Raw genomic sequence first — 26,008 nt, 5'->3', positions numbered from 1 at the left:
ATTTATTCATTACACAAATTCCTGCAGCTGCATGTTTCTTATATAATGATTGATATAGTAAATACTTTAGCGAGCAGAAATGTTCTCATACTGTTAAAACATTGGGCGTTCATTATATATTGATAAAGTTAAGGCAGTATTTTCTAATCCTGGAGCCCAGAAGTCATCAGAGTTCAAAGGATAAAGAAGGAAATATTTCTGGAAAAAAAATTCCTCAGAGGAAAAGAGGATTAGGTCTGTTGGTTTATGAACAAGTTATGTTCACGAACTTAAAGGGAAACAGTGAAATGCTGGTTTCAGCTGTGTGAGTTAGGGGGTATGATATTTCTAACGGCGTATGCCACCTCAAACTACTACAGACCACAAGAAATTAGGGGGGAGAAACAGCTGATACAACTGATACAGTTAGTAGCATTATTACAGAATTACTGTGTTGTATTGTACTATACAGGTGTTTCTGTTATTGCGTCCGCCTCTTGTACACCCTCACATGCTCCTGTTTAACTATCGCAGGCCCTGCGCCTTTTACGCGCGGATGACGGCGCAAAGTTCATAGAAGTAGAACTATGATGTAAATTATGAAGCCTATTCCTTCAGGTAAGAAGGGGGTGGGAGTAGGAGGGAGGGAGGGGTCTTCGCTCCCTGGCAGAGCCCGACAGTTCCGCACTATTGGCTGACAGCAAGGGCACTCTTACCTGTACCTGGGCGAGGGAGTGCCACTCGTCATCGTCCGACTCCAAATCAGGATCAACTTTTTCTTCTGACAGCAGCCCTGAGAAGTACAAATCGGCCAGGACCGCTGGAAATTGAAGGAGCGACTGCAGCAGGACTCCAAGCATGGAGCCTATCACGTCGTGGAGCGAGGAGAGAGTCAGCGAGTGGCTCCAAGGTGAGGGACATACTGAGCTCTTTTTTTTTTTTTTTTTTCACTCCCTGATCGCCTCACAGGTTAGCCTTCTCTGCCCCGGCCGACGTAAAAGTCAGAAATAGAATATCGCCACAGTAATCCTCTTAGAGGTGAAAGGTGGAGGTGGAATGAGGAAGTGGCCTCCGAGAGAGGATCCACAACAGTGAAGTTCTGATCAGAGTCAACAACTGAAGCAGTATCCTCAGAAACGGCGTACATGACTGCTTGCGTCATTCTGGAACATGTTGTGTTGTTTTGCAAACAGGGTCAAATATCTAAATGGCATATGCTGTTAGAAATAACATGGATTAATGCGTACACTGTTACATGTATTAGAATACTGGCCTCCAATCGAGAAAAAAAAAAGTAACTAAGTAAATTTAAATTTACTCATACTTACGTAGCCTATAATTCGAGGTACTTTGTGCTTAAATTCAGTATTGGAATTTTACGTTTCTCTGCTAACAAAGAAATATTGTACTTCCTCTGAATTACAGTTATTCAACAGCTACAATTTCAAGTTAATATCCAGATTAAGATTTTACTTACTAAAAATGTGATCAGTGTTTACAATAGGATGCCTTGTTACATATTAAAGCACTGAGTGGTATTACAAGTAGTTGAAATTAGTTTCACCTGGAATCAATGACAATATTAAAGTAGAATTCGCATATCATTTAAAATAATCAAAATAATCTGATAATGTTTGACTGACGAGGGCCATAATTCCTTCTTTTTGTTTTTTTTACTTTGTATACTTTTGCTTTAGTAACATTTTGAATGCAGCATTTGTACTGTAAAATTATAGTCTTGTTCTATTGCTAATTTTGCTCTGTTAAGGCTGTTAACTGCCTGATAAGGATGCATGCATAACATATATATATATATATTTTTTTTTTTTTATTATTATTATTTTTTTTAAAAGGGGTTTCGATTTTAAATCACAATTTACACAGTTAGGAAACACAACATTCATATTATAATATCATCATGGTGTAGGTAAGATATTTTGCAGGTAAATTAAATTGCTTGAGTTTCACAGTCACGTCTTTCTTTTTTCAAACCTGATTGCTCGACATGTAGCAGAGCAGAAGTCTTTTTTTTTTCATGCCTGTACATGCATGTGACTTTATGACTGTGGGATTTCCATTTTACACTTGTGTCCTGTGTGTGGTTAAAGCCAACTAGTTTCTGCTTTGGTGTCCTGCGGCCAGGTCTGGATGCCCCCCTGCAACAGTACCCGGTCTCGGAGTGGCATTTATCCGGGCTGGACCTGCTCCAGTTAACTTCTCGGGACCTGGAGAGGTTGGGAGTCCAAAAAATTGGACACCAGGAGCTCATACTGGAGTCTGTGGAGAAACTCTGCTCTCTGGTGAGTGAGGAAACACAATTAGGTGTGTTTGTTTACATGTCCGCAGCAGCGCTCTGTGTATCCAAGGCTGTCTGCTGTCATGGATGTGTAATGTGTGTGAGGAGAGCTGTGGCCTGGATATTAACTGCTGTGGTGCTGGTTATGTTCTGATACTATAGCACAGAGATATATACAATGCTTTTATACCGTGCTCTTGTTTGCACAGTGGAACCAGTGGCTGTTTGACAACCTTTTGCAGATTGAGCCAGAATACACGACCGCTGCTCTTACTGCCATACAAGTCCTGCTTCACTGAAACACTCAGAGCTTTTTAGCCACATGTAGCACGTTTGAGTCCTTTGCTCTCATTCATACATCAAATTTACTACTACTCAAGCACATCAGAGGAAAACACTTAACTTTATTTTTCTATCCAACATCAAAGCACTAGTCATGCATCAACTGCAGCCAAAGCAGAATTAGAAAACAAAAGCTTCCGCCCAATACTATACATGCAAATTTCTGTGAAAGCTTGCAGTCAACTAAAATAAACACACTTCGGCTCTCCCTTTGATTCCCTCTTCTGCAGCCTAATTCATTTTCCTCCCTGTCCAATTTGGAGAGGGAGGTTTAGAAAACTTGAATAGATGAGTTGGTGTGTGTGGGGGTATTTGTGTTTAGTCCAAAGTGGCCTTTGTCTCATTGGAAAGACTAATTAAGCAGGACAGTACCGGGCAAGGTTCCAGCCCTGGTGGCGTAACAGCCTGTAGATGTCAGGCTAAAGTCCAGGCTGCTTAAACTGCTTGTTGTCGAATTGTTGAAGGGACTGCAATGCCGATTGAATTAGTAATTCCAACATTAGCAGTTGAACCTAAAGTCTGTATGGACCAACGGGTGAATGAAGTCTCGGTGTAGTAAAAGCTTTTACCTCGAGTACAGCGTGTACGTGGGTGTGTGTGTGTGTCTGCCGTTCTTTCTCACCTCCCTCTCTGACTTGATGCTCTGTGAAGCGCTACAACAGTGCTCATTCATAAAAAAATAAATAATAAAAAAAAAGCATCCATCAGATGCTCACATAAAATAGACCAAACATGGTTACATAATTAACAGTGTTGAAAAGACCATGAAAAATTCATGGCCACTTGTTGACAGGCTCGTTGTTCCGGCTGGTCCTTGTGTACCAACGAAGCCTGACCGCTCCAAACCTCTCGACCACAGACGAGTGGATCCTGACAATAAAATGCTCCGTTTTCATTGGCTTTGGAGAGTCACGCGTAACATTGCTCGGCAGAAAACTGTGCTGACAGCCGTATGAGAGAGGCCCGAAAAACTCCTTTAATGTATTGCTGCAGTTTGATTTGTTTGCTGTCTTTGGTTTCAATTGCGTTATTCTGTGGCGGGTTATCTAACATGTAGTCCAGGGTTGGGGCTTATATATGCTATTTATATGTGTTTTCCATTTAATATCTGTTAGGCCCATGTGGGCAGTGTTCCAAAGCAAGTCTTTTACAGCAGTATATTTATATGACTTTTTCTCTCTCAGCTTCTGTGACATTTACCCGAATATCCAAAAACAAACATTGCTGCATGGTTTCTCCTCAGTTTCACAAAATACGTGACAGAACTCTTAACACACACACATAATATCAACATCATGATATTAAATTACATAAACTGTAGATTAGGATTTTATCAATATTATCTACTTCAACATCATCATATTTTTCCTCTAGGTAAACTGTTATGTAGCTCAGAGGCAGAATTTCTTTCACTGAACAGCGTCAATAGTCAGCTAAATGTCAGAATTTGATGTTTGACCAGCAGATCAGCAATTACTCTTTTCAACATGCTCAGTGTTTACACCCCTCAAAAGGGAATAAATTCATGTTAGAGGAGCAAACAACTGCAATGTCTCCCTTAACAGTTGAACAAAATATTGTATTTTGTTTAAGTAACATGGAATTTTGTTAGTGGTCACAAAAAAAAAGTCTGTATATTGAATTCAGAACCCATGTTTGCATGAAATGGCATGCTGGAAAATAGTTTTTGAAGGATTAGGGGAGCATTTTATTGCTTTCTTAAAAAGTAGACAGACAGTAGAGAGGAGACAGGAAATGAGGAGATAGTTGGGGGGGGGGGGGGGGGGGTTGAGAGAATCAAACCGGAGATGTTGTGACCACCGTATCTGAAATGTTTTCAACGCTCGGCCTCTCTGTTGTGTTAATTGTTGAGAGACAGTTGGTGGGAAGACGGGAAGTAATCCATTAAACATCAGACATTTTGTGTGAGACTCTTGACTCATCACGTGTGTGCGTTTGGTGTGTGTGTGTGTGTGTGTGTGTGTGTACTCTCCAGACTTACGGCATTGGAGGTGAGAACCTACGTGGTCTGACGGAGAAGCTACGCGCCATCTCCCACACCCTTCAGATGGGCATCCAGAGCCGCTGGCGCATCAATGGCTACGACGGCCGCAGCACCACCAAGCTGCCGGCTGGCATCCTGCTGATTGTAGTGGAGCTTATCACCTCTGCTAAAGGCCTCTTCTCTCTTCTCAACAGGTTTGTAAAGAGGGAGTTACCTAACCGTTATATATATTTTCAGTACTTGACACTTTATTCTGCAGGTATTTTTAAATCAAAAATACCTTAACATACTTTTTGGTTTTTGCTGTGGGCATAATGTGAAACTGAAGGTGTGGGTTAAAAGCATTTAGCGGTGTATAGTCATAAGGATAAGGATGTTTTGGTGTGTGCATTGATTTGCTAAAATAAATCTGATACCTCCTCCATTAAACTCTACTCGCTGTTTGCTGTTTTAGCATTTGAGTAATTTACTAAGATCTCTAATTTCTGTCATTTTAATTCACAGTTGGTAACTATGTCCAAATCTAATTGAAAAAAATAATCCCGGTCTTTACAGATATCAGTTTTCCCAGCTCAGTGGATACACGAGCAGCAAGAACATATTCAGTTACTGCAAAGAGCTGGGAGACATTGTGCACAAGGTAGGTCTATTCAAGTCAATACAAGTGCATAAAAGTCTTGTCGTCTTGTTTTGTGATTTGAACGGTTGACAAATCTGTCGATTTGTTATTTTTATTTCTATCAAATGTCTGCCTCCTTCAGCAAAATGCAGAACTAGTAAACCCGCAGTATGCTTACTTTAATACACCTGACAGCACACATGTTCTTGAATAAATGAAATGTTTTATCTTAAGAGGAACCCTCCACAAGTAAACCACCTTTCTAGTGGTAATGTGAGCCGCAGCGCTAAACTTCCAAAGAGGAACTACAACCTGTTGTTCGGCCGGTCTTTGGTTTTAAATCCACCCCTAAAAAACAACCAGAAAAACAGAGACACAAACGCACTCCTTGTTCCTGGGCTTAGCTTGAGTAATGCATTTTTTTTTTTATCTTGAACATTCCTGGCATATTTGCTGCTGCTGCTGTACCTTGAGGAAGCTTAGGTTGAGAGGATTGCCAAAAGAGAGAGGGCTGGATTTTTAGTTTGTGTTTTATTCCACCTCATGGTGTCGTGAAGTCTTTGAAAGACATGGGAGGAGAAGGGATATTCATAACAGGATACATGTGAAGCAGGCGAAGAGTGTTTCACAGGTAGCTGGGACGGACAAGTCTGGATATGTTGCTGTGCCTGGGGGAGGGAGGGAGGGAGGGCGGAAGTGAGGGAAAGGCAGAGTGGGAAGCAAAGGGGAAGGGAGAGAAAGAGGGAGGAGACTGCGAGAGGGATTGCACTCCTGCTGTTAAATGACTTTTGTGTCCTCGGGGAGTGTGTATAGCTGAACACACAGCAGAGCGCAACAGGCAGAGAGAGGCTATTAACTCTGAGATGGCACTGTGGTGACATTAGAGATAAATAGCCCGACAGAAGTTAAGAGAAGAAGACAAAAAGAAAGAAAAAAAAAATAGAACAGAAAAAACAAAACAAGTAAAGAGACAGTAAACGGTATAGAGAAGTTGTGGGCGACTCAGCTTGTAGAGGAGTTTATATATAGTTCTTCTCTGGACGCCTGCCCGGCACGACAGGTACAGTTCTCACCTCTTTGATTGGATAAAGCTCCGCAAGGTGATTCTTATTTTGATGCTTTTGGATTTTGCTTGGCTGCTTGAAATGGATCAAGCCGACACTTAAATATAACAGCAAGTGTATTTTCTGCCTCGTTAAGTTGTGAATCATTGGGTGTTGATTTTAATAGAAGAAATCATTTGAATAAAAGACGAAGTGAACTGGAACCATCGATTCACAAATCCTACTAGACTTTTATATGAGAAATAAATAAAACTTTTGCTCTCTGTGTAGGTGTACAGTAATAGTGGCATTACTCTAATGGACTTGGGAGGATCACAGGGGGAAGGAAGGAAGTATAGATTTCAGAGTGATTTAGTTTGTTGGCCGCGGTAGGATGTTTTTGCCACAACGAAGTGAATCAGGGTTGTTTTCATTCACGTGGAGGCAGAGCACTGAGTCTGCAAGTTAAAATCTCTTCGGTCGTTTGTCCGCCTCAGAGGTTGATCATCGCTTGTTGGTGACGAGCTATTGTTTGCTCAATTCCTGTTTTTGAAGTTTGTGCATGCAGGTGTTTTAAAGGCAACAAGTATTATCCATAAAGAGAGCTGAAAGCATTTTGTCCTGTGAGTTCAAGTCAGTTTTTCATGCAAAATGGGATTTCATGAACTGAAAAAAATAAGGATGCTTCATTTTTCAGTCTTCCCCTTCTCAAACTTCTCCCACTGAATGAGTTTCTAAGTTTTACATGACCAAACAGTAACTAATTCCATTCATAAAAAAACAGTGGAAATAGATAGGATAATTTCATAATAAAATATTCATATTACGTGTTTTCACAGGTGTATGTTTTACTTTTAAAAAAAAAGAAAAAACAACAACACCTTGGCAGATGAGTTTAAAGGTCAGGTTTGGACAGCTGAGAAGTCATTACTCCTGTTGAGAGAAAATGAGAAATCCTCATGCACGTGGGTTCAGGCTTCATCTGTCTAACTGTCATCATGGCAATTTCAGCCTGCAGGCACAGGCACAGTGGAGGAACCCACTGAATCACACATGCTTGTAGCATGTACTGTTATGCTGAGTCACATTACATCAGCTCGTGCTCCTATACCGTAGCAATTGCGTCAGCAGTGCAGCATTGCCATAGCTTTCATCCAGACGAACATGGTGAAGAGCTACTTAAAACTTGCTCCCGGCTAATTGAGGCTGGTCACAGCCCACTGTGACATTTCATGTACGTGACGTCTTTTTCTGAAGAAGTGCTTCCAGAGAGGCCGCACGGCTACCTCACACCAATGAAAGGACTCTTGCGTTTCAATGTTCATGTGTTTTTTTTTTCTCGCACCCTGAGGGCGATCAGGGTCAGCAGTCAGCTGGTGGTGTTGGGGCGTGAAGTTGACAAGTCTCACGGTAACACCGGCTCAGTTTGCTTTGAACCATCCAAGCGGCAAGCAAAGTCCGAGAGAGAGAGAGAGAGAGAGAGAGAGAGGGGTCTGTAAACTTTGAACTTGGATTTGAAAGAAATGAATTGGGAAATGTTACATTAAGGTAGACGAGTTTAATGGTGATTAAAAAAAAAAAAAAAAAAAAAAGAACAAAAAGGAAAATGTTTTTGTTGCAAAATCAAACTTTCGATTGCGCCTTTGACACATGAACCTCGAGGTGAAAGTGTAAGTCCAAGAGATTTTAATGCTTCACCTCTATGTGTGGAAGGTGTCATGTTGGTTACATAATGCTTCTGTCCGAGAGTAAACAGACAACAAAATACCGAACATTTTGTTAAATTAGTAGTGATCAACATGTTGACAACTTGTGCTACTACTGGATGACTTATTAAAAGGGCAGGACGGAGGAAGTCATAACAGGCCCAAATACAGACAGCAAAAGGCACGGCCCGTGTGAGCTGTCAGACTATAACTTTTATTATATATAGACATTAGAAAAATCTGATGCTGAGCAGTGGTAAAAGCCATGGAAGAGAAAAGAGTCTGCTGATTTGGATCGAAAGGTTGTGCAGCAGGTGGAAAAGAGATCTAATATAAATTATGTCTCCCAGTCTTTTTATAGCAAGACTGTGACCTGGTGGCAAATAGAAAATATCTGCTGGGGAAGTCCACGTTTGTCAGCATACAGACAGAAGACAGACAACATGAAGTGGTCTTGAGTAGACTTTTGATTGAATGATATATTGTACTCTATGTATACTGTATATACGGAGTCGCAGACTACAACAGAGATAAGAAAAGTAGTTCTCTTCAATTGTGTCTTTAATAAACAGCCAGTGTTTGAACATTGACATGAACATGATTGTTTATGTAAATTTTTGTCTGTTAGTTTCTGCTTTGTGTGTGTGTGTGTGTTTGTATGTCCATGCATGGCTGAGCACATTCTTGATGTCTTCTTCTTTTTTCAGCATGTTACACCCACATAATAGTGTGTCATTGTTTCCTAGACAACTATAAAGAAAACCGCTTTCAGGCAGAGGACAGTTAGCTCCCCATCTGATCAAGCCACACACCATGCAACATATCTCAACACAACACAACAAATACTTTTTGCCTTTTTGACAATGCTACAAGCTACTGTTGTCTTTCAGGATGAATAGCTTGAGGATCACTGTCTCTTCTGTCACATTTTTCATTAATATAACTCAAATATTAGTGCACTTCTTCCTGAATGGGATAGTCCATCATTGCCTACATTGTAAGTGTGGCTAGTCTAAACTATCATTACAATGATATTCAAGGTCAATTTCGGTCTATTAAATAAACTTTTGTGCAGTTGTTTAGGCACAGAGCTGCTCACAAAATCCATATAATACTGCTTTTCATGATTGGGAGAGTAACATAGTGAGTGTGAGTGTTTCGTTGCCATGCTCACAATCTTGTTTGGGTCACTAAACAGCCTGAGGTGTATCAGTTTTAATGGTTTAGTTTTCAGCAAAGGCCTCATATCCTCTATTTTTGTGCTTTCTATTGTTGTGTATATGCAAATAACCTGGAACTTTTATGTAATTAAAAAGGGATTGGATGTGGTCGCACATATTTTGATGTTAAAATTATTTTTGGACACTCATTTAACTAACATAAGATGTGATGACGTGTGTCCATTTGTGTTTGTAAGCATACGGATATAATGTTTCCTAGTATCTAGAAGTCTTTGTTAATGTGAAACCTGCAATGAGAAGTGCTGGTTTGTGCTTTCTGTTTTCCCACCACACCTTCGTGACATCGCATCAGTTTCAGGACAGAGTTATACGTGCTGCCCACCTCAAACACGCGTGTCATTTCCCGTTCTGGCAGAGTCTGAGAGAAATGCAGAACTGGCTGTTCTGCTGTAGGGAAACCTCCTGTGGACTTGGCTCTAAATAAAATAAAAAGCAGCGGTGTGGATTGTTATGTATTTTTTTTTTTTTTTTTTTACCTTGTTTCTTGCTAGAAAGATGTGGTGTTACTAGAGAAGCGAGGGCAGAAGTGGTAGTGTGGTGGGAGGTGGCAACAACTTTAAACGTCAGCTACTACTGACACTTGCAACTTGAATGTGGGCGTCTGAGCATTCATTTTCTGCTCTATGACATATTTGCTGTCAGTAATTACATAATATATATTTCATATCAGCATACTTGGGTCTTTAGGGATGAAGGTCATTGCTACCATGAGGTTGAAACAAGTTAGTTTTCTCTAAAAACTCCACACTAAACTGATAGTGAACTGCTCCTACATACAGCCTCAATACTCTGCTAGCGTTGGCTCTTGTTTTTTTGTTTTTTTAACTCTTCCTAGCGATTGTTTTCAGTCTCTTGTGGTATTGTGGTACATGAAAGACTCTGCTAAGTGGCTTAAATTAGCCCTAAACCTATTTTTAAGTGCATATATCCATGTCTGTTTGCACTAATAATATGTTTTGGGTAATATCTGACTCTAAGAAGCAGCAGTGTCTGCGGATAATGGCTTTTAAGTTGCCTGTTGATGTCCTGTTTTGTAACCAGTCAACTCTACATTAGCCACTCCAGCATACAACCAGTGTGCCAGGATGAGACTACTTTGCTCAAGTAGGGATCAAAATAAAGGTCTGAGGATCTCTGTACATGTTTATGCACAACTCTAAGTGGTCAATAAAATAAAATAAATCCATATACCGCAGGTTTTATGAAAAATCCAGACTCAAACAAATACCACAGGGGAATAGCAACACATGCACATACAAAACACAAACACATACAAAACACAAACACAAAGCAGACTGGCCAGTAAACATGTACCCCTCCCATGCAGCCTTGTGTCACAGCCTTTAATTAGCCCAGAAATCCAACCGTGTTCACCGTTGAGCCCTCGTTACATTTCACAGGGATTAGTTTCCACTTGCAATCCTTTATGTAACCCATCACATCACTAGACGCTGCAAATTAGCTTAGGGCAATGATGGTAGGTGGCATTAATCTATTCAGTGAACATTATATGCTGTGTAAACATCAGCCTTCCCTTCTTTTAACCTCACATTATCAGTTCAAGCCTCCTCCTCATCTTTTCTGCACCCTGGCCCACTCAGCTGCCTGCTGGTAACGCCTGTAGGAGTATTATCAACACCTTCCTCCCAGAAAGCAGAGATTAAGCTGTTTAGTTCCACTGCACTGATTCCCGGGGAAGTGACATTGACCACTGAGCACGTTAATGTGCGCGTGTGCATACAGTAGATTAAATGTGTGTGTGTGTGTGTGTGTGTGTACTTTCGTGCTGGTGGGGCATTAGTGTTGACTTTGTAGACGTCACACACTATTAGAAGTGTTGCTGTCTTGCAAATGTTATAGAGTGTTTGTGATGTTTTATGTACAGTGCGTGAACCCTTTGGAATTATCTGCATTTAACTTTGTCTCTTAAATTTTCGTCTAGGCCACGAATATAAAGAAACACATTGATTGTAACCCTTTAAATATCATTCAAACATTCACCCTACAGGTTGAAACAAGTATGTGAATAACTAGACTAATGATGTCAACAAATTGTAAGCATGGGTCCAAACTACGTTGATATTTGTCAAACATTTTGAGTTTTCTACAGGGAGACATCACTATGTACTGTATAGCATAAGAAGGGCCTTGTATACCAGTATGAAAACATGATCCAAGGTGGATGGACCATTGCGATCTGTGGCTGCTTTGTTGCCTCTGTACCCGGACAGCTTGGCAGATAAGTCAAGGTTTTAAGTTTACGGTATCTTACAGGATAACGTCAGGGTGGCTGTCCATCAAATGAAGCTCAGTAGAAGCCGGACAGTGAGCCTGAACATAAGTTTAGAAGTAAATCTGTTACAGAATTACCTCGAACAAAGAAACCTTTTGGACCGAATGAGTAAGAGCCAGGCTTTTAACTAAAAGAGATGTTATGGAATAACCTCAAGGAGGAAGAATGGTCCAAATTGTCATTAACACACAGACCTACAGCTCCCCGAAGCAAGGAAAATGTGTTCGTCTATACTTGTGACTTGCATGAACAGATATTTATTCATTTCTGCACAAGTAGCGCTGTTATAAAAGCCAGTAAAATCACAAAGTAAAGGTCTGAAATGATGCTCCTCTTGCCTCTGGAAACCTGTGGTGTTTCACTTCCTGACTCATGCTGTGAAGAGGAAATGGGACATTGGTTATGAGTCAGACGGTCCCATTTCCACAAATCAATAGCATTAGCATTATATAGGCTGTTGTGGTGTCATTTTGCTAATCGTCTGCTCATGTCGTGTTGTCATGTCTTGTCATCCATCTAACAGGATAACACAGTCTATGAAAAGGAAAAGGACATCATCTCTGTCGTAAGTTTGTCAGTTTTTTCTATGGTTGTCTGCTTTAGTGGAGTCATTTTAGATGTTTTTCTCCCCCCCGTTTTGTTTCATTATAAAAGAGATATTCTTGTCAGCATGCCCCACATTGTCCAAACTAAGTTGCCCTCCAAGTAAATCGGAGTGCGTTCCGTCCTTCAGTGCCGGCAGTTGGTTGCGGTCTGCGATGAGATCCTGAACGCCAGCCCCGAAGGACTTCTCACCCACACTGCTCAGCTAGAGAGTGTCGACCTGGTGCCTGTGTCACCTGGTGATCAGCTGGTAAAGCCTTCTTTCTCTTCATAATGCTGACCTTTTGTCATTATTGACCTTCATTCGTACGAATTCTTCTTGCTTATATGTGATACAAATCCAAATTCAGTTTAGTCTATATTCGGGCCTAACACTTTTACTGCAATATACACTGTCGCATACAGTAGCCTATATAATAACTGTAGCAAGTAAATAGTATACACAACACTGTATTGAAATCCAACTAAATTTGGGGTCTCAACTAGAGTGAGTACTAATTTTATTTCCCGTTACTGTAACTCACCTAAATACTTTATTGACTAATATATAAGACACACAAGTAATTACAGATGTCACTCATCTCCCTGCACATGTGTGGATTTTTGTGGGGTTGGGTCATATGAAAAGGTTGGAGACACAATAAACCATTTTAGATTCTGTGAAATTCTGGGAATCCATTTTCAGCCTCCAAAGTTGTCCCTTTTATTTTCCTGGACATTGGACACGTCTACTATTTTGGAAACCTCTTTTCATCTCATCTGTGCTCCATCTCGTTTTCACTGTCATTCCTAGTCAAGTCTTAATCTTTGCATCTTTCTGACTTGTTTATTTCTGCCTTCGCCCTTGCCTGGAGGTTTTCATCATAATTCGTTTCCATCCATCCTTTCTTTTGTCCATCTCAAGTTTCTCTCTGTCCCCACTAATGTACTCTCTGAAACCTTCTTTGATGTTTAGCTGCACAGAAAACTACATTGGTTTGGTCTCTTTTCCTTCCTTTTGCCTTTAGTCAGAATACCAGGTACTACAATTAAAGCTCTCCTCTGTGCTTGTTATCTACATAATCTAGCATCCTTTTAGTTTTCATTTCTGAAGAGCAGTTTTCTTTAATACATTTGTACCTAATGGCCCGTGTACTCTGGCCATTAAGTACAAATCTCCCCTGCCATTTCCTTAATCTCACTCACTTGCTTAATTGGCCTTCCTAAAAATCTCCAGTGTGCCATTTTTACAGCAAATCTGCACATTTTGTTAGCAGTGTTTCATTACTTCTAAAGCTGTAGACAAGCTTGTATTTTGTTTTTGCATATCAGTGAATGCATCTGTGTGCCTGCAGGCGTTTGAGGGGGGATTGACTGTGCTGTCGGGGTAATGTTTCACAGATTTACTCCAGCAGAAAAGGGTCATTTTTACAAATGTGCTCAACAACTAGCGACACAACCTGATTCTCCTCGGCTGACAGAGGGATTGATTCGTCCATATCACCAGCAATGAGGTCTGTCCTCCAGTAGATTGAGAGTAATGGGAACTAAAGACAGAAAGAAAGGGAAGTGAGGAGCAGGAAGAATTATGATTTAGACACACTGAGTGAACTAAACATGATGTATACATGATCGACTCATGATGTACGTATCCATCCAAAATTAACAGCTCGGTTTTTTTTCCCCCTCTGGTTTTGGTCAAATATTTATTTATTTTACATGCAAAGCAGTTGGTTGAAGATGAAATAAAGATATGCAAAATAGCTTTCAAGCTTTGTATCGTGGATTGTTTTACCAAAATGGTGCATTGTTAGTACGTGACCAGCAAAATGGTGACTCTATATCGATACTCTTGCGTGCATTAGGGAGAGTCATAGTTTCATCATTAGCATAAAAAAAAAAAATCCTTTCTTTGGAGAAAAATAAGCAGGTCGTTTGCACACATGATGAATATCTTACTCCATTGAGGTTTTAAAATTACCTATGGGAAATGCAAAACCCAAACCGTGCAGATTATCGCTAAATGTTCATAAAATCTATCAAAATGATCATAATCATGAAGACACTTTAACGCCCTTTTAAGCATTTATAAACACTAAAAAAAAAACATTTATTAAATGGCTGATAATACATCAAAATGAGTGAATGAATGTTTTTTTTTATAACTTCTACAAATAAATGTGTTTCTTCATGACCCATTCATACACCAGCATCCACATTTGGCTTTTATCTCCTGACAACAGTGTGTTTTAAACCGTTTATTAAATGTTTGTATACGTTTCATGAATATTTACTTATCGGTTGTATATAAAGACTATATTCAGACTAACTTGTGGTTTGTCATGCAGAAGCAGGCAGTAAGCTGTGTGTAAGATTGATGCTTAACTGCATGGCCTTTTGAGTGAGGGGAGCGAAGGGTTTAAATTCATTCATGTTTCTGCAGTCATGTTATACGTATTGATTATGCGATCTGGGCGTCCTGTGATTGTGCCATTATGACTTGAAGCAATCAATCAGTGCAGGCCGACGGTTGATTACAGCTACAGACATACATCAATATCTCCACAGACTGCAGTAATGACAGCAACAAGATAGAGCGATATCCATTACGGTGAATCATTCTGATTTAGGGATGTGCACAAAATTTACATTTTGTACAGTAATGTTCCTTTAATATGTATGTATTCTGAAATGTATTTAAGATTTCTCTGTTTCTCTCAGGGGATCGAGATAACGTCCACCAGCTCCAGTAGCCACTACGTGACCGGAATTGCTGCCGAGGTCAGACTCCCGTATTTACTTTCTTTTTCTGTTGACTCGGCCCCAAAAGCAGAGTTAACCATCAATGCCACCACAGTGCTCCAAACCAATCCTCTGAAGAGCAGAGGGACTCAAAACTCTGCTCTTCTGGTACTGCAGACCAATAGGTTAACTAGTTTTTCTCTTTACAAGAGCTACATGCAAAGACCTGTGGTTACATCCAAAAGTCTTCCGTCCTAAATGTGTCCTATTAAAAAGGGCACTGACATTGTAGCTAATTATCTAACTGGATAGGACCAGTACAAGTATGACTTACTGAAGTAAAAGTGGTGAATTTACTTAGTAGGTTGATTTTGTTTACTTTACAGGTAATTTAAAAGGTGACCAGCTGTGACTTTGTGGCTCAGCTCTGTCACATGTATTTGCAGCAGATCAAACTTTTCGACTGGGAAGTTTTGTTCTGCTGAAAACAGACACAGCATTCATCTGTCTGAGACTCTTATCAAGGAGAAACTAGAAGTATATTTTCAGTTGTAAAGAAAAAAAAGAAGTAAAAATCTAGGAGTATTATTGGCTTTCCTTTTTTGGATGCATCGACTCTTTTGTTTATGGGATAATCAAATTTCCTTTTTCGTGACGCTTTAAGTTGCAGTAGACTCAGTATACAATAATATCTTTTCTCTGCTCTGCACGGTTGAAGTATAACATTTTTATTTGGATTCATTTATTATGGAAGCAAGAGCGCTGTACCAGGCAGAAATCCCCTTGGAAGTACTTTAATGTGACACATTATTTTTAGCTGTCGGCTTATCTTTCTTTGAAATGAAACCAAGCTAAATTCTTGCGCAGCAAATACTTTGTATGTCTAAATATCTACTTGTGACTGCCGACTGCATGTTAACTGTCACTATGTGGCACATCAAGGCTATGTAGTTATTAGTCTTGTTTTTAATACTTTAATACCCATTGCAGCTGACTATTCAACGGAATAGAACCACAGGGATATGCCTTACTTATGGTTCATTACATTAAAGTTGTGAATTTGTATTTTCTATTTTGTTACCTTTACACTAAAATGATTCTGATCTGATTTTCTCTGAGAAAAATCAAATGAACCCGTAGGATGGAGCATAGATGCACAATATTCTGAGAAAGCTGAAGATCACTTAAATCAGTGGGCTTGTAAAATATAGGAGGGAGCGGTAGAAGGATGGGAGAGTGCTTATCAGCAAAAATAAGGAGGGGAGCTCGCCTGTGGGACGGAAAGATGAAGATGTTATTTTTCCATGATGTCAACATCAAAGTACGATAAGACTCCCCCGCTTATGCAGTAACATTACTGTTGCTGAATGCCAATATGACCACTGTTCACAAATACACACTCGCATTACATGAATGTGTATAATCATTATTATTTACTTATACTTATAAAAGTAATTTCATTTTATGTTCCACTTACTGTCAAATGTTGCCACACTCTGGATTATCCAGAACAGACATTATCATCCAGTTGTTTTATCCATAAACAGTATCTGGAATTATTCTTGGAAAATGTAGGCAAGAATACGGTCTTAGTGCAGCAAATACAATTCTGTAACAGCACGTGAAAAACAAATGAATAAATTTGCAAAAAGTTAAAGAAAATGTACACCACAGGTTATTGTGTACTTGATTTAACAGAGTATTATTTTGACAGGGTTCTTATTTGTGTTGTCTCTCTTTTTGCAGCCTTCTGCTGATGTCTATCTGAAGATCTTGGCCGGAGATGAAGTGATTCAAGTCAATGACCAGATAGTGGTGAGTGATGAACATAGATGAAGCCGTCATGAATGTGACGTCATCCATAGGTTTCCTGAACAGCAGTTTAGAAGCTCAGGGGGTCTTTGAGGATTGAATCAACTTTCGAGCCAGCCTCCAGTGGCCATTCAAGGAACTGCAATTTTAGATTAGATTAGACTTTATTAATCACGCAGTGGGGAAATTTAGTCATCGTTTTGGCATTTGAGCATTGGATTCAGTTTTCAGCCCCAAAGGTTGCCGCTTGGTGATTCAGTAGTGTCATATACACTACACTCCCTTTATGTATTTACTGTACCATTGCCCTGTTCTGTATTCATGTGCTCCTCAGGTGGGCTGGAGCAGAGCGAACCTTGTGAAGAAGCTACAGGAGAATCCAAGCGGAGTGACTCTGGTCTTGAAGAAGATCCCTGGATCAGTGCGACGCAAAGCCTCAATTCAGATCTCGTCCACACAGGTCTGGGATCGTTAAAGTCCTCCTCCACTCACCTCAGCACCCCACAAACTTCTTCAAAGAAGGCAGTGACAACACAACACAACGATTCTATTGGCAGTCCATGATGAAACTAAAAACTAAAGGCTGGATTTCTTTGAAAATTGCTGCAAACATTTCAGCTGCATACAAAAAAAACACACACGTTTCAATTGTAGACACTCAATAAGCTTTTGTTTTGCAAAAAAATTAAATTTGCACACAAGTGTTTTTGACATTTATAGCCACATGATCTTTCCTCGAGTGCCGCTGACAGAACAATCCTTAGTGTGTTAAGCCCCACTACTGTTTAGGCTCTAAGAATAGCAGAATTATCACTGTGGCAGCAACTTCATCCAGCACTTTCAGATCTTAGGATTTAATGAACATTATGGTCAAGTCATAGTGTAGGATTATATCATTTACTTTCTCATTATCTTAGCAGAACAATATGAAAAGTATCCATATCCTCACTGTATATCAGTATTTGAAAGGACTTACTATGGGCCCCACACAGGGACTGCAACATTTGTAAGGAGTGACATTTTCCTTGTTGCTGTATCGCTCATATTTTGCCTCAGAAATGTTTAAACATTTGTGAATGCAGCATTATTGCTACACTACACTACACTTCTGCTTAAATGTAGTGTAGGATAATTACATCGAGACGTGAAAGTCTGGCATCAAATAATCCTTCAGAGCCTGATTTGTTTGCATAGTTTATGCCAAAGGAACCTGAGCCATTCTTTCATGAGAATACCCGCTTCGATTTCCGTTTAATAACACTTTGGATCCGTTTCCACAAACACTTCCACACTCACGGTAGTCACTATGCCAACTGCTGTTCGTCTTTGAACTCCACACTGAATTACATACTGATCCCGAGACATGCGCATGCGCGCGCACGCCCACACACACACACACACGCCCACGCACACACACACACACACACACACACACACACACACGGAGCATTTCACACCCCCCTTGTGACCATTACCATGTTAATCACAGATCTAGCTGGCGCCGTAGGGTGAGAGAACACAAAAGACGTGAATCAGCTGTGTGTATCAACTCCATATCGCCCTTAAAGAAGCCCTGAATTTACCAAGTTTCACAGACTGTGCTTTTGTGTGCATGTATGCGTGTGGTCGGGCTGTTGTCTCATCTGCTAAGCCACAGTGTGCAGATGGAGACCTGAGGAAAGGGCTGCCATTTACAGTCCACATGACATCCGCCTTCTTATCCCTCCGCTAACCCCTAAACACACACACACACGCACGCACGCAAACACGCGCACAGTTGAACAAGCACGCTCACGTGCTTGGATTTCGTCTGATTTGTTTTCAGAAAGAGGAAGAGGAAGAGGAGAGAGAAGAACGGTCAGAGGAGGAAAACGAAAAGGACGAGGAGGAGAATCCGAGGCACTCCATATTTGAGAGGGTAGCAGCTTCTGTCAGGTCCCTGTCTTTTAGGTGAGAAACTTAATTTGTTTTCCCTCAAATAATTAGCTATTCCTTTGAATAGTTACTGCTAGTATCTAATTCAGTTAACAGGCCAAAAACAAATAACCATCAGGGTTAGTATTTATCCCTGCAATTTAGTTTAAAAAGCAATTAAGAGAAAACCAACAATGTTATCGCTGCCTGCACAAAAACAATTTGATTCCACTTCAGCCCACCAATCCCTAGTCCAATCAAGAAGAGCCATGAGTTCTTTACTTCAACTAATCGGGTACAACAAATAATACTTCTATAATACAGTCCTGTTCTCTAAAACTACTAATTGTCTCCAGTCCCTTTAGTCACCACTAAGGAATTGTAACACACCTTATGACCTTAAGTTTACTTAAACCTATGAAATCCATACACTGAATTAACATCTGAGCACTTAAACCCTTACAAGAAAATTAGTGCATAAATCCTGCAACAATATTGTCACCAATATCTCTCCTGTTGAAATACATCTCGCAAAAAAGAAAAATGAACAAACATTTCGCTCAAATCTGTTACAAATAATGAATTGTTGAGTCACTCTTGTAACATTAATATTGTCCATTTTATGAACAAATTTATCTCCGTTTAATACTAATATTTATATCAATAAATTGGCAAACACAACAATCTAAAATGACATTTAGATAATTTCATAGCAATAAGTGGGCCCACACACACACACAGACACACACACACACACACACACACAAGGCAGCAGAAAACAAATAGGCCCGAGGATGCTTGGGAGGGTTTAGACCCAAAGCTATTTGGCTGTTTCACTCAAAATAACAATAAAATAAAGTTTGGTACCTTAGTTGAGAGTGCTGAGACCAAATCAGCAGCTTATAGCAGTCTGTGGGTATCAGGCGATGAAAGAGGAGGCAAGCAGGTGTCCAAGATGGCGTCGATCCGTCCAATGTAAGTCTGATGAACTCTGAAGCGTGGACTTGGTATCTTGGTGCGTCAGCTAACGAGCTAACGAGCTGAAGTACAAACGTAAACACCTGTGTAACACCACGTGGAGTAGACGCTCTTAAAGAAATGTAGAATGAGTGTCCTGGTGGGGGGGGGTGGGGGGGGGGGTAACAGACTAGAAAATCTCAGACAGCATCTACATATTTATTTCTTCACTACACTTCCACCTCTCCACAGTTTATTTAATTAAACGATCAACTCACGGACATCCGCCCTCTTGTTCTGTCCACACACCTCCCGCACGTCAGCCAATGAATGACCGGCATTACACTCACACCCAAAAACACTTCCTTTTTAACTTCACAATAAAACGGAATCATTTTTTACTATGCAATTGCAATTTTTTTTTTTAAGCCTATTAATTCCACTGCTTACAGTGTAGTTAAATGCATATTTTCCTTTGATAAACAGAATGAATTGGTTTTTTTTAAGATACATTTTACTACAATGTAGGCTACCATATTTTTTTTAGCCTGGTTCCACTTCTATAAATGGTTTTCACTCAATTATATTTACTAACAGATGACAGTAGTTCCTTAAAGGAATGGACCATTGTGCCAGCAAAATGCAGGAAAGAAGAAGTAAAAAAAAGAAATTGCATGTTTTAGATTTTATGTTACAAACTCAATATATTCAACTGACTTTTTTGGGATTCGCAACATGTTAAAAGGCAAAACAACATACATGATCAAAACATGTGGCTGGATCTGTCATCTCATATCTTCACTGTATACATAATCATACATTTTAATTTCCCGTATAGCCACAAAATACAACCAAGCCAATTGATCTGTGGTAATTTGTAACTAACAAGTCTGTTCATAATCATAATACTGTGCAAACATGTCAGCATGCAGACAGGTTGGACATAAATTTGGTTCACTACATTACCAAAGATTTACTCAATAGAACCTTTTGACCTCGCTAATCTGCCAGTGTGGATGAGGTCACACTGCAAATGCCATAAATTCCACAGCCACAACCCACGGCTGACTGGAACTGAGAGAAAAGGAAGAGGTGAGGAGAAAGATGAATAGACGGGGGAGTTTGGGAAAGATGAAGAAAGACACGAGGGGAAGGGAAGAGTGATAGAGAGGCAAAAAGATACGGTGAGAGCTGATGAAGAGCAGGCCGACGGACACATGGACAGAGTGGGCGGTGATGGTGGACTATGTGGTTGTAAATAATTCATAAGTCACAGCCTGATACACTGCAGCTCCACTCTAAGAAACAAAACAAGTGGAAACTTCTGACTACTGGCATATAACACCATTTATCATCACTTTTAAAGACCATAAAGTAGTTTGACTTAAATTGATCTTTTTTTGCATTTTGTTATAGGCGAGCTGTTCAAGGGCCAGAGGTACAGCAGCAGTCTATGGGACAGGAAGAATCGGAGTTACCTTCTGATAGGGAGGAGGAGGCGAGTCTGACTCTAACCTCGTGTCAAAGCCAACAGGACAGGTTGTCATCTCTGTCAGCCTCAGGTAAGAAACTTTGGCAAGACGTCTTCTTGTCTTAAAGTCCCCAGTAGGTTGGAGCTGTATTTTAAGAGCATCTTTTTCTCTATAATAGATATTGTTAACACATAATACCATAAATTTAACAGGGAAAGCGGGTACCGGATCAATACGAAGTTTAAAAATGATGATTGAGTGTTTAAAAGAGTAATACATATAAATCACTGATTGCTAACTCAGTGTATTATCACGTTGTGTCATTTGAATGTTTACACAAATTTCAACTCAGGGACACATACAACTTCTGTTGACAGTGGCAGGCTTATTTAGGATTTTCTTCATGCGTGTTCCTCAGCGGAGGGCGAAAGCTTCGAAGGTTTGAGGCTCTCCCCGAAACTCCGACGAGACCGGTCACCTTCTCCCAGAAGCCCCTCCCCTCTGACATTTGGGTCATTTCGAAGTTCTTCACCTCAGGCAGTCAACGAGCAAAGAGCCAGCATCAGTTCCTGCCCTGAAATGGTCAGACACACGGTGAGAGGAAAAGGCGAACATTCACTCGCCAACATTTGAGTTTGAACACAATTTGTTAATGAGAATTGAACTAAACTGTATTTGAGACACTGAATGATCTCTGTCTGATTATCTTTTAAGGAGAATAAGGACGCAAAGAAGACCTCTACAAAAGGTAAGACTTTTGTTTTGATAAAATAATAATGCAACACTCAAGACACTCAGTCTTTGTAAAGTAAAAATAAAAATCAGATCAAGTTGACTTCAGGAGAACGTGTTTGATAGGAGTTTATACCAACTCATCATGCTCCTCTGTCCTCTTCTTTTCCCTTTTCACTTCCAGGAATGTCGACGGCTATGAGTCGGCGTCGTGTCTCCTGCCGTGAATTGAGTCATCCCGACTGCGATGGCTGGCTCTGGAAGAAAAGAAAGGAGAGCAGCGTCTTCATCGCCCAGAAGTGGCAACGCTTCTGGTTTGTCCTCAAGGGGCCGTGCCTTTACTGGTACACCAGCCAACAGGTGATACTTCAGTACTGTTGCTTTTCTATTTTACTGGATTAGAATCTGAGAATATGCCTTTTTATAGTTCTGTAAATATCTTCCGATGTTACTTCTTATTGAATTTCTTTCAAAGACACACGATGTGATTTTTTTCAAGAGGAGGTATCAAATGCAATAATCACTTGTAAAATATTTTGCTTTTAATTGTATCTTTAATGTTCAGCCAGACCTCTGTCTGACTCTCTTGAATTGTGTTTTGTATGTTTTTTTTTTTCTTCAGGATGAGAAAGCAGAGGGTCTGGTCAATATAGCCAGCTACAGCATAGAGAGCGCCGGAGAGCACAAGAGAAAATAGTAAGAGGGACCTCAATGATGGATCATATTAAAGGCCTTTTAGACATTTTGATCTGGAACTTGTGGGGCTTTGTAGTTTGTAGATGTTATAAAAGTAATTGTGCCTGAACAAAAATTTAGCCTTTTAGTTTGTAACAGAGGCTTTATTGTCCCTGTGCACAGTAGAGTATCTGTCTTAACCTTATGCAACATATAGTTTATGTGATAAAAGAGACTGTGCAAAAGAAGACTTTTATTTCTGCCTTTAAAATGAACAAAAAGTGTATTATAGGTCTTAAGACTTTGTTGAATCACTACTCACAGATGAGAAGGAACATAGGCATTTCCTAAATGCATGTGTGTGTCTGTATGATTTATGTTTGTTAATCTCTCTGTTCTCTTTCTGCCAGCGTATTCCAAATGTGCCACAGGAAATTTCATAACTTCATCTTTGCTGCTGATAGTGTCAGTGACATGAGCAAGTAAGTTGGAAGACATATGAACTATGAATCCAAAATAACCAATTCTAAAATGCATTATGTGTAATGTTTGACAAACGTCAGTAAAAGACTATCTAGAATGGAACTTTGCTTAGTGCACCAGTTCCACTATAATGTTGTCATTCATTAATTTTTCTGCAAACACTGAAAATATTGGAAGGCGTTACATCATACTGTAATGGGTGCTGGTCTGCACTGCCCCCTGCGGTTTGCTTTTGGGGATTGTGTTTTCATGGCGTGTGAAACAATTCTCAGTTCTTCTGAAATCTAAACATGTAGGATCCTAACTATTACCAAAGGAAAATGATATGGGTTCTAATCCCATATATGATCTATATCTACTGGGCCTATATATTGTTAACAAAGCTTGTCATCTTGTTTTCTTCAGGTGGATTAACAATCTGATTACAGCCATACAGAGGCACAAGAAGTTCCACAAAAACCCAGATAGTGAAGAAGGTCAGTAAACATGTTTCTTGTACTTTACCAGTTAACTCTCGTACACAAAAAAGTATGCATTTAAAATATAGCTTCTTTCATCCAAACCATTTTTAAAATGGTTGTCCCATAATTATGGTTTTGATGATTTTACCAGCAACAGTTTCCTGGTAACACAGAATAAATCATAATTACTGTTGCTATAGCTACCTGCCCCCCACTAGTTCAAGATGTCTGAAAAGTTGAAAGTACTGCACATGGGAGGTAACGTCATTAATCTGACACCCGTGTTAATGTGTGAGCAGAATGTTACAGTGAAACCGAATCTGAGAGCGAATCATCACCTTCACCCCGCAGGAGAAACAAGGTCAGTGCAGCTAAACAGTCACTCGTGCATAAGCACCAAATACAGACACACAGACGGCATTCGGTTTAGCAGTGATATCATCGTGCTTTTTTTTTACGGGTCTCAGAAGGTCCAGTCCAACACTTTGCCTCGCCCGAAAGGGAAGACGAACAAGGTGCCATTACAGAGTCCGTCAACAGAGAGCAGCAAAGGAACAGGTATGGAAGACTGTCTCTCGGCTCTGTTGCTTTTGCTGCTGCTTTCATATATTCTTTAATCAGTGAAAACCCTCTGATGGATGTTTTATGACCTTGTGTGTGGACCAGTAATATTCATCATGACATATTTTCTTGACTTTACCCTGTGGATATTTTGCCCAGTCACCTGTCAACAAATAGATGGTTCACAGCAACTTGAAGAGTGAGCACCACTCCACCCCCGTGTTGTATTTAATTCCATCTCTTTCATGCCTGTGCCTCCACCTGCACGTTTATCCGTTTCCCGTGAGAAGGCGGCCCGGTAGACGAGATGGGCATGATGTTAAACAACATAAAGGAAGGAGGAGTCTCTCTGATAGGCCACGAGCAGCCGTTTACACACGACCACTTCAGGAAATCGTTCATTCGACGCAACAAGAACCCCATCATCAATGAGAAGGCGCACACACTCCGGGCTCTGCAAAGCACTCTGAAGGTGAGGGGGGGGAGTCTCATCCAGTCTGTTGGGTTGAATCTAACACGTGGCTCAGGTTACTGCTCCCTCTCCAAGCACAAACCAAATGATTCAATATTGACTCAGGTGAACTAAACTCGCTCATCTTTAACTGCTGACTTCAGCAGCTAACAGACACATCAAGGAATTTAGCTCGAGCTGTTTGTTAAAGCATTGTGTTGGTAATTTAATTCATTTTTCAGTCAAAAAAAAAAATCCCATATTTTCCTAGGTTTTAGGAACTGCCTTGCGGCTTGTAGTCAGGGTTCAAGAGGTCATGGCCTTCAGACATAAAATTGTTACACTTTCGTAGAACGTTTTCTTATTAAGTTTAAGAAAATAGAATAAACCTGATCAAGTAACTGCCTTTTACAGAGAGGTTGTTGTTCTCAGACAGACGGATTCAAGTTTGAGTACATCTGCATGGTGACTTAAGCTCTTGTGTTCTGCAGGCTAAGGAAGCAGAGTTGCAGCAGATCAGCAAGCTCCTGGACGACTCGGATCTGACGGCTTCGAAGTACCATCAGTGGAAGGAGCACAATGAAGAACTGGTTCAAGAAATTGAGAGACTGGCTGCCCTCAAGGCGTCCCAAGCAGGCGATGTTGCGATGGTGCAGGACACACCTACTGAGGAGGTTGCCTTGGAAACTGTTGCTATGGAAACAGCCGCCGCAGAGACAGAAGGCGCATACAGACTAAGCCTGAGTGATGGGGAGCAGTTGGTTGACGCACAGCCGTCTGATGTTCTCCTGGAGATCCCACAGGGCTCTCCAGACACGGAGCCCAGTCTGGAGTTAGAACTCTCTCTGGGATCGCTGCAGGAGTCGATTAACAAACAGCTGAGTGAAATGGCCGAAAGTGGGGAAGCTGTTGAGCACTACTTCTACATTTAAAACCACACTGCAGTCACGTCTGCTCAAAGTTGTGCTAAAATAAGACAAATGAAAGATGTGTGTGATGCAGCGCTGTGAGAGAGGCGCATTTCATCCGGTTTTCTGCTGACATGAAAGGATTCATTAAAATTACCACAAAATCAACAGCTCCAATCAAGTATAACAGTGAAATGCAACAGACTTTTTTATATAGGAAACAAATTAAAGGTGACAAGTTTACAACAGCAAAGAGAACAATTTTCCAAGTGTCAATCTGAGTTCAGTCTGTATTTATGTAATTCTGAGGTTCTTCTTACGATAAAGATGTCAAGTAGGACCTTTTTGTGCAATTCAATAAGAATTTGTAAAGTAAGTGATGCCTCTTGTCATGTGATATGTAAATACATCCATCCTTTTTCTGCTGCTTATCCGAGGTCGTCTGTCTCCTGTTCATGAATGTTTCCATCCTGTTTTGTGTGCCAGTCCTTTTTAAACTGTCCACCGAAGGTCACTTCACTGAAAAGAAACAAAACATTTCTTTACAGCCTGGTTGCTCTTGTTGACCTGGTCATCTCCAGGTCGTGTTTACTTTCAGAACAGTCGATCATCCAGCAGTGAACTCTGACCTCGTCATCAAATATTTTTTTGACTCAATAATTTCAGCAAAAGGCTCAATGGTCAAACTATTAGTTGAAAAATAGTGACGTGTATCTGTTGACACAAATTATTGT

At 40.3% G+C, this 26,008-nt stretch overlaps 1 protein-coding gene across 1 annotated transcript; it reads left to right on the top strand.

Annotated features, from left to right (window-relative positions):
• Positions 1-752: 752 nt before the first annotated feature.
• cnksr1 (connector enhancer of kinase suppressor of Ras 1) lies at positions 753-25,705 on the top strand. Its single transcript, XM_069152412.1, has 21 exons — positions 753-889; positions 2,122-2,279; positions 4,614-4,816; positions 5,178-5,262; positions 12,048-12,089; positions 12,258-12,377; positions 14,828-14,887; positions 16,595-16,663; positions 16,995-17,120; positions 18,486-18,610; positions 20,948-21,093; positions 21,422-21,597; positions 21,718-21,751; positions 21,920-22,095; positions 22,358-22,431; positions 22,821-22,892; positions 23,299-23,369; positions 23,654-23,715; positions 23,822-23,912; positions 24,206-24,387; positions 24,858-25,705. The coding sequence occupies exons 1-21, from the start codon at positions 838-840 to the stop codon at positions 25,296-25,298; spliced, it is 2,565 nt and encodes an 854-aa protein (XP_069008513.1). The 5' UTR covers positions 753-837; the 3' UTR covers positions 25,299-25,705.
• The last annotated feature ends 303 nt before the right edge of the window (positions 25,706-26,008 follow it).

This window comes from Embiotoca jacksoni, unplaced genomic scaffold, assembly GCF_022577435.1.
Source record: "Embiotoca jacksoni isolate LCO1_2020_lvr unplaced genomic scaffold, fEmbJac1.0.p SCAF_18, whole genome shotgun sequence".
Lineage (NCBI taxonomy): Eukaryota > Metazoa > Chordata > Actinopteri > Embiotocidae > Embiotoca > Embiotoca jacksoni.
Note: the sequence above shows the minus strand (reverse complement) of the source record. Positions and strands in the feature narration are given on the sequence as shown.

Coding starts and splice junctions, on each gene's coding strand:
- cnksr1 (XM_069152412.1), top strand. CDS start 838: ATGGAGCCTATCACGTCGTGGAGCGAGGAGAGAGTCAGCGAGTGGCTC. Junction 4,817..5,177: donor CTCTTCTCTCTTCTCAACAG/GTTTGTAAAGAG, acceptor CGGTCTTTACAG/ATATCAGTTTTCCCAGCTCA. Junction 12,090..12,257: donor AAAAGGACATCATCTCTGTC/GTAAGTTTGTCA, acceptor TCCGTCCTTCAG/TGCCGGCAGTTGGTTGCGGT.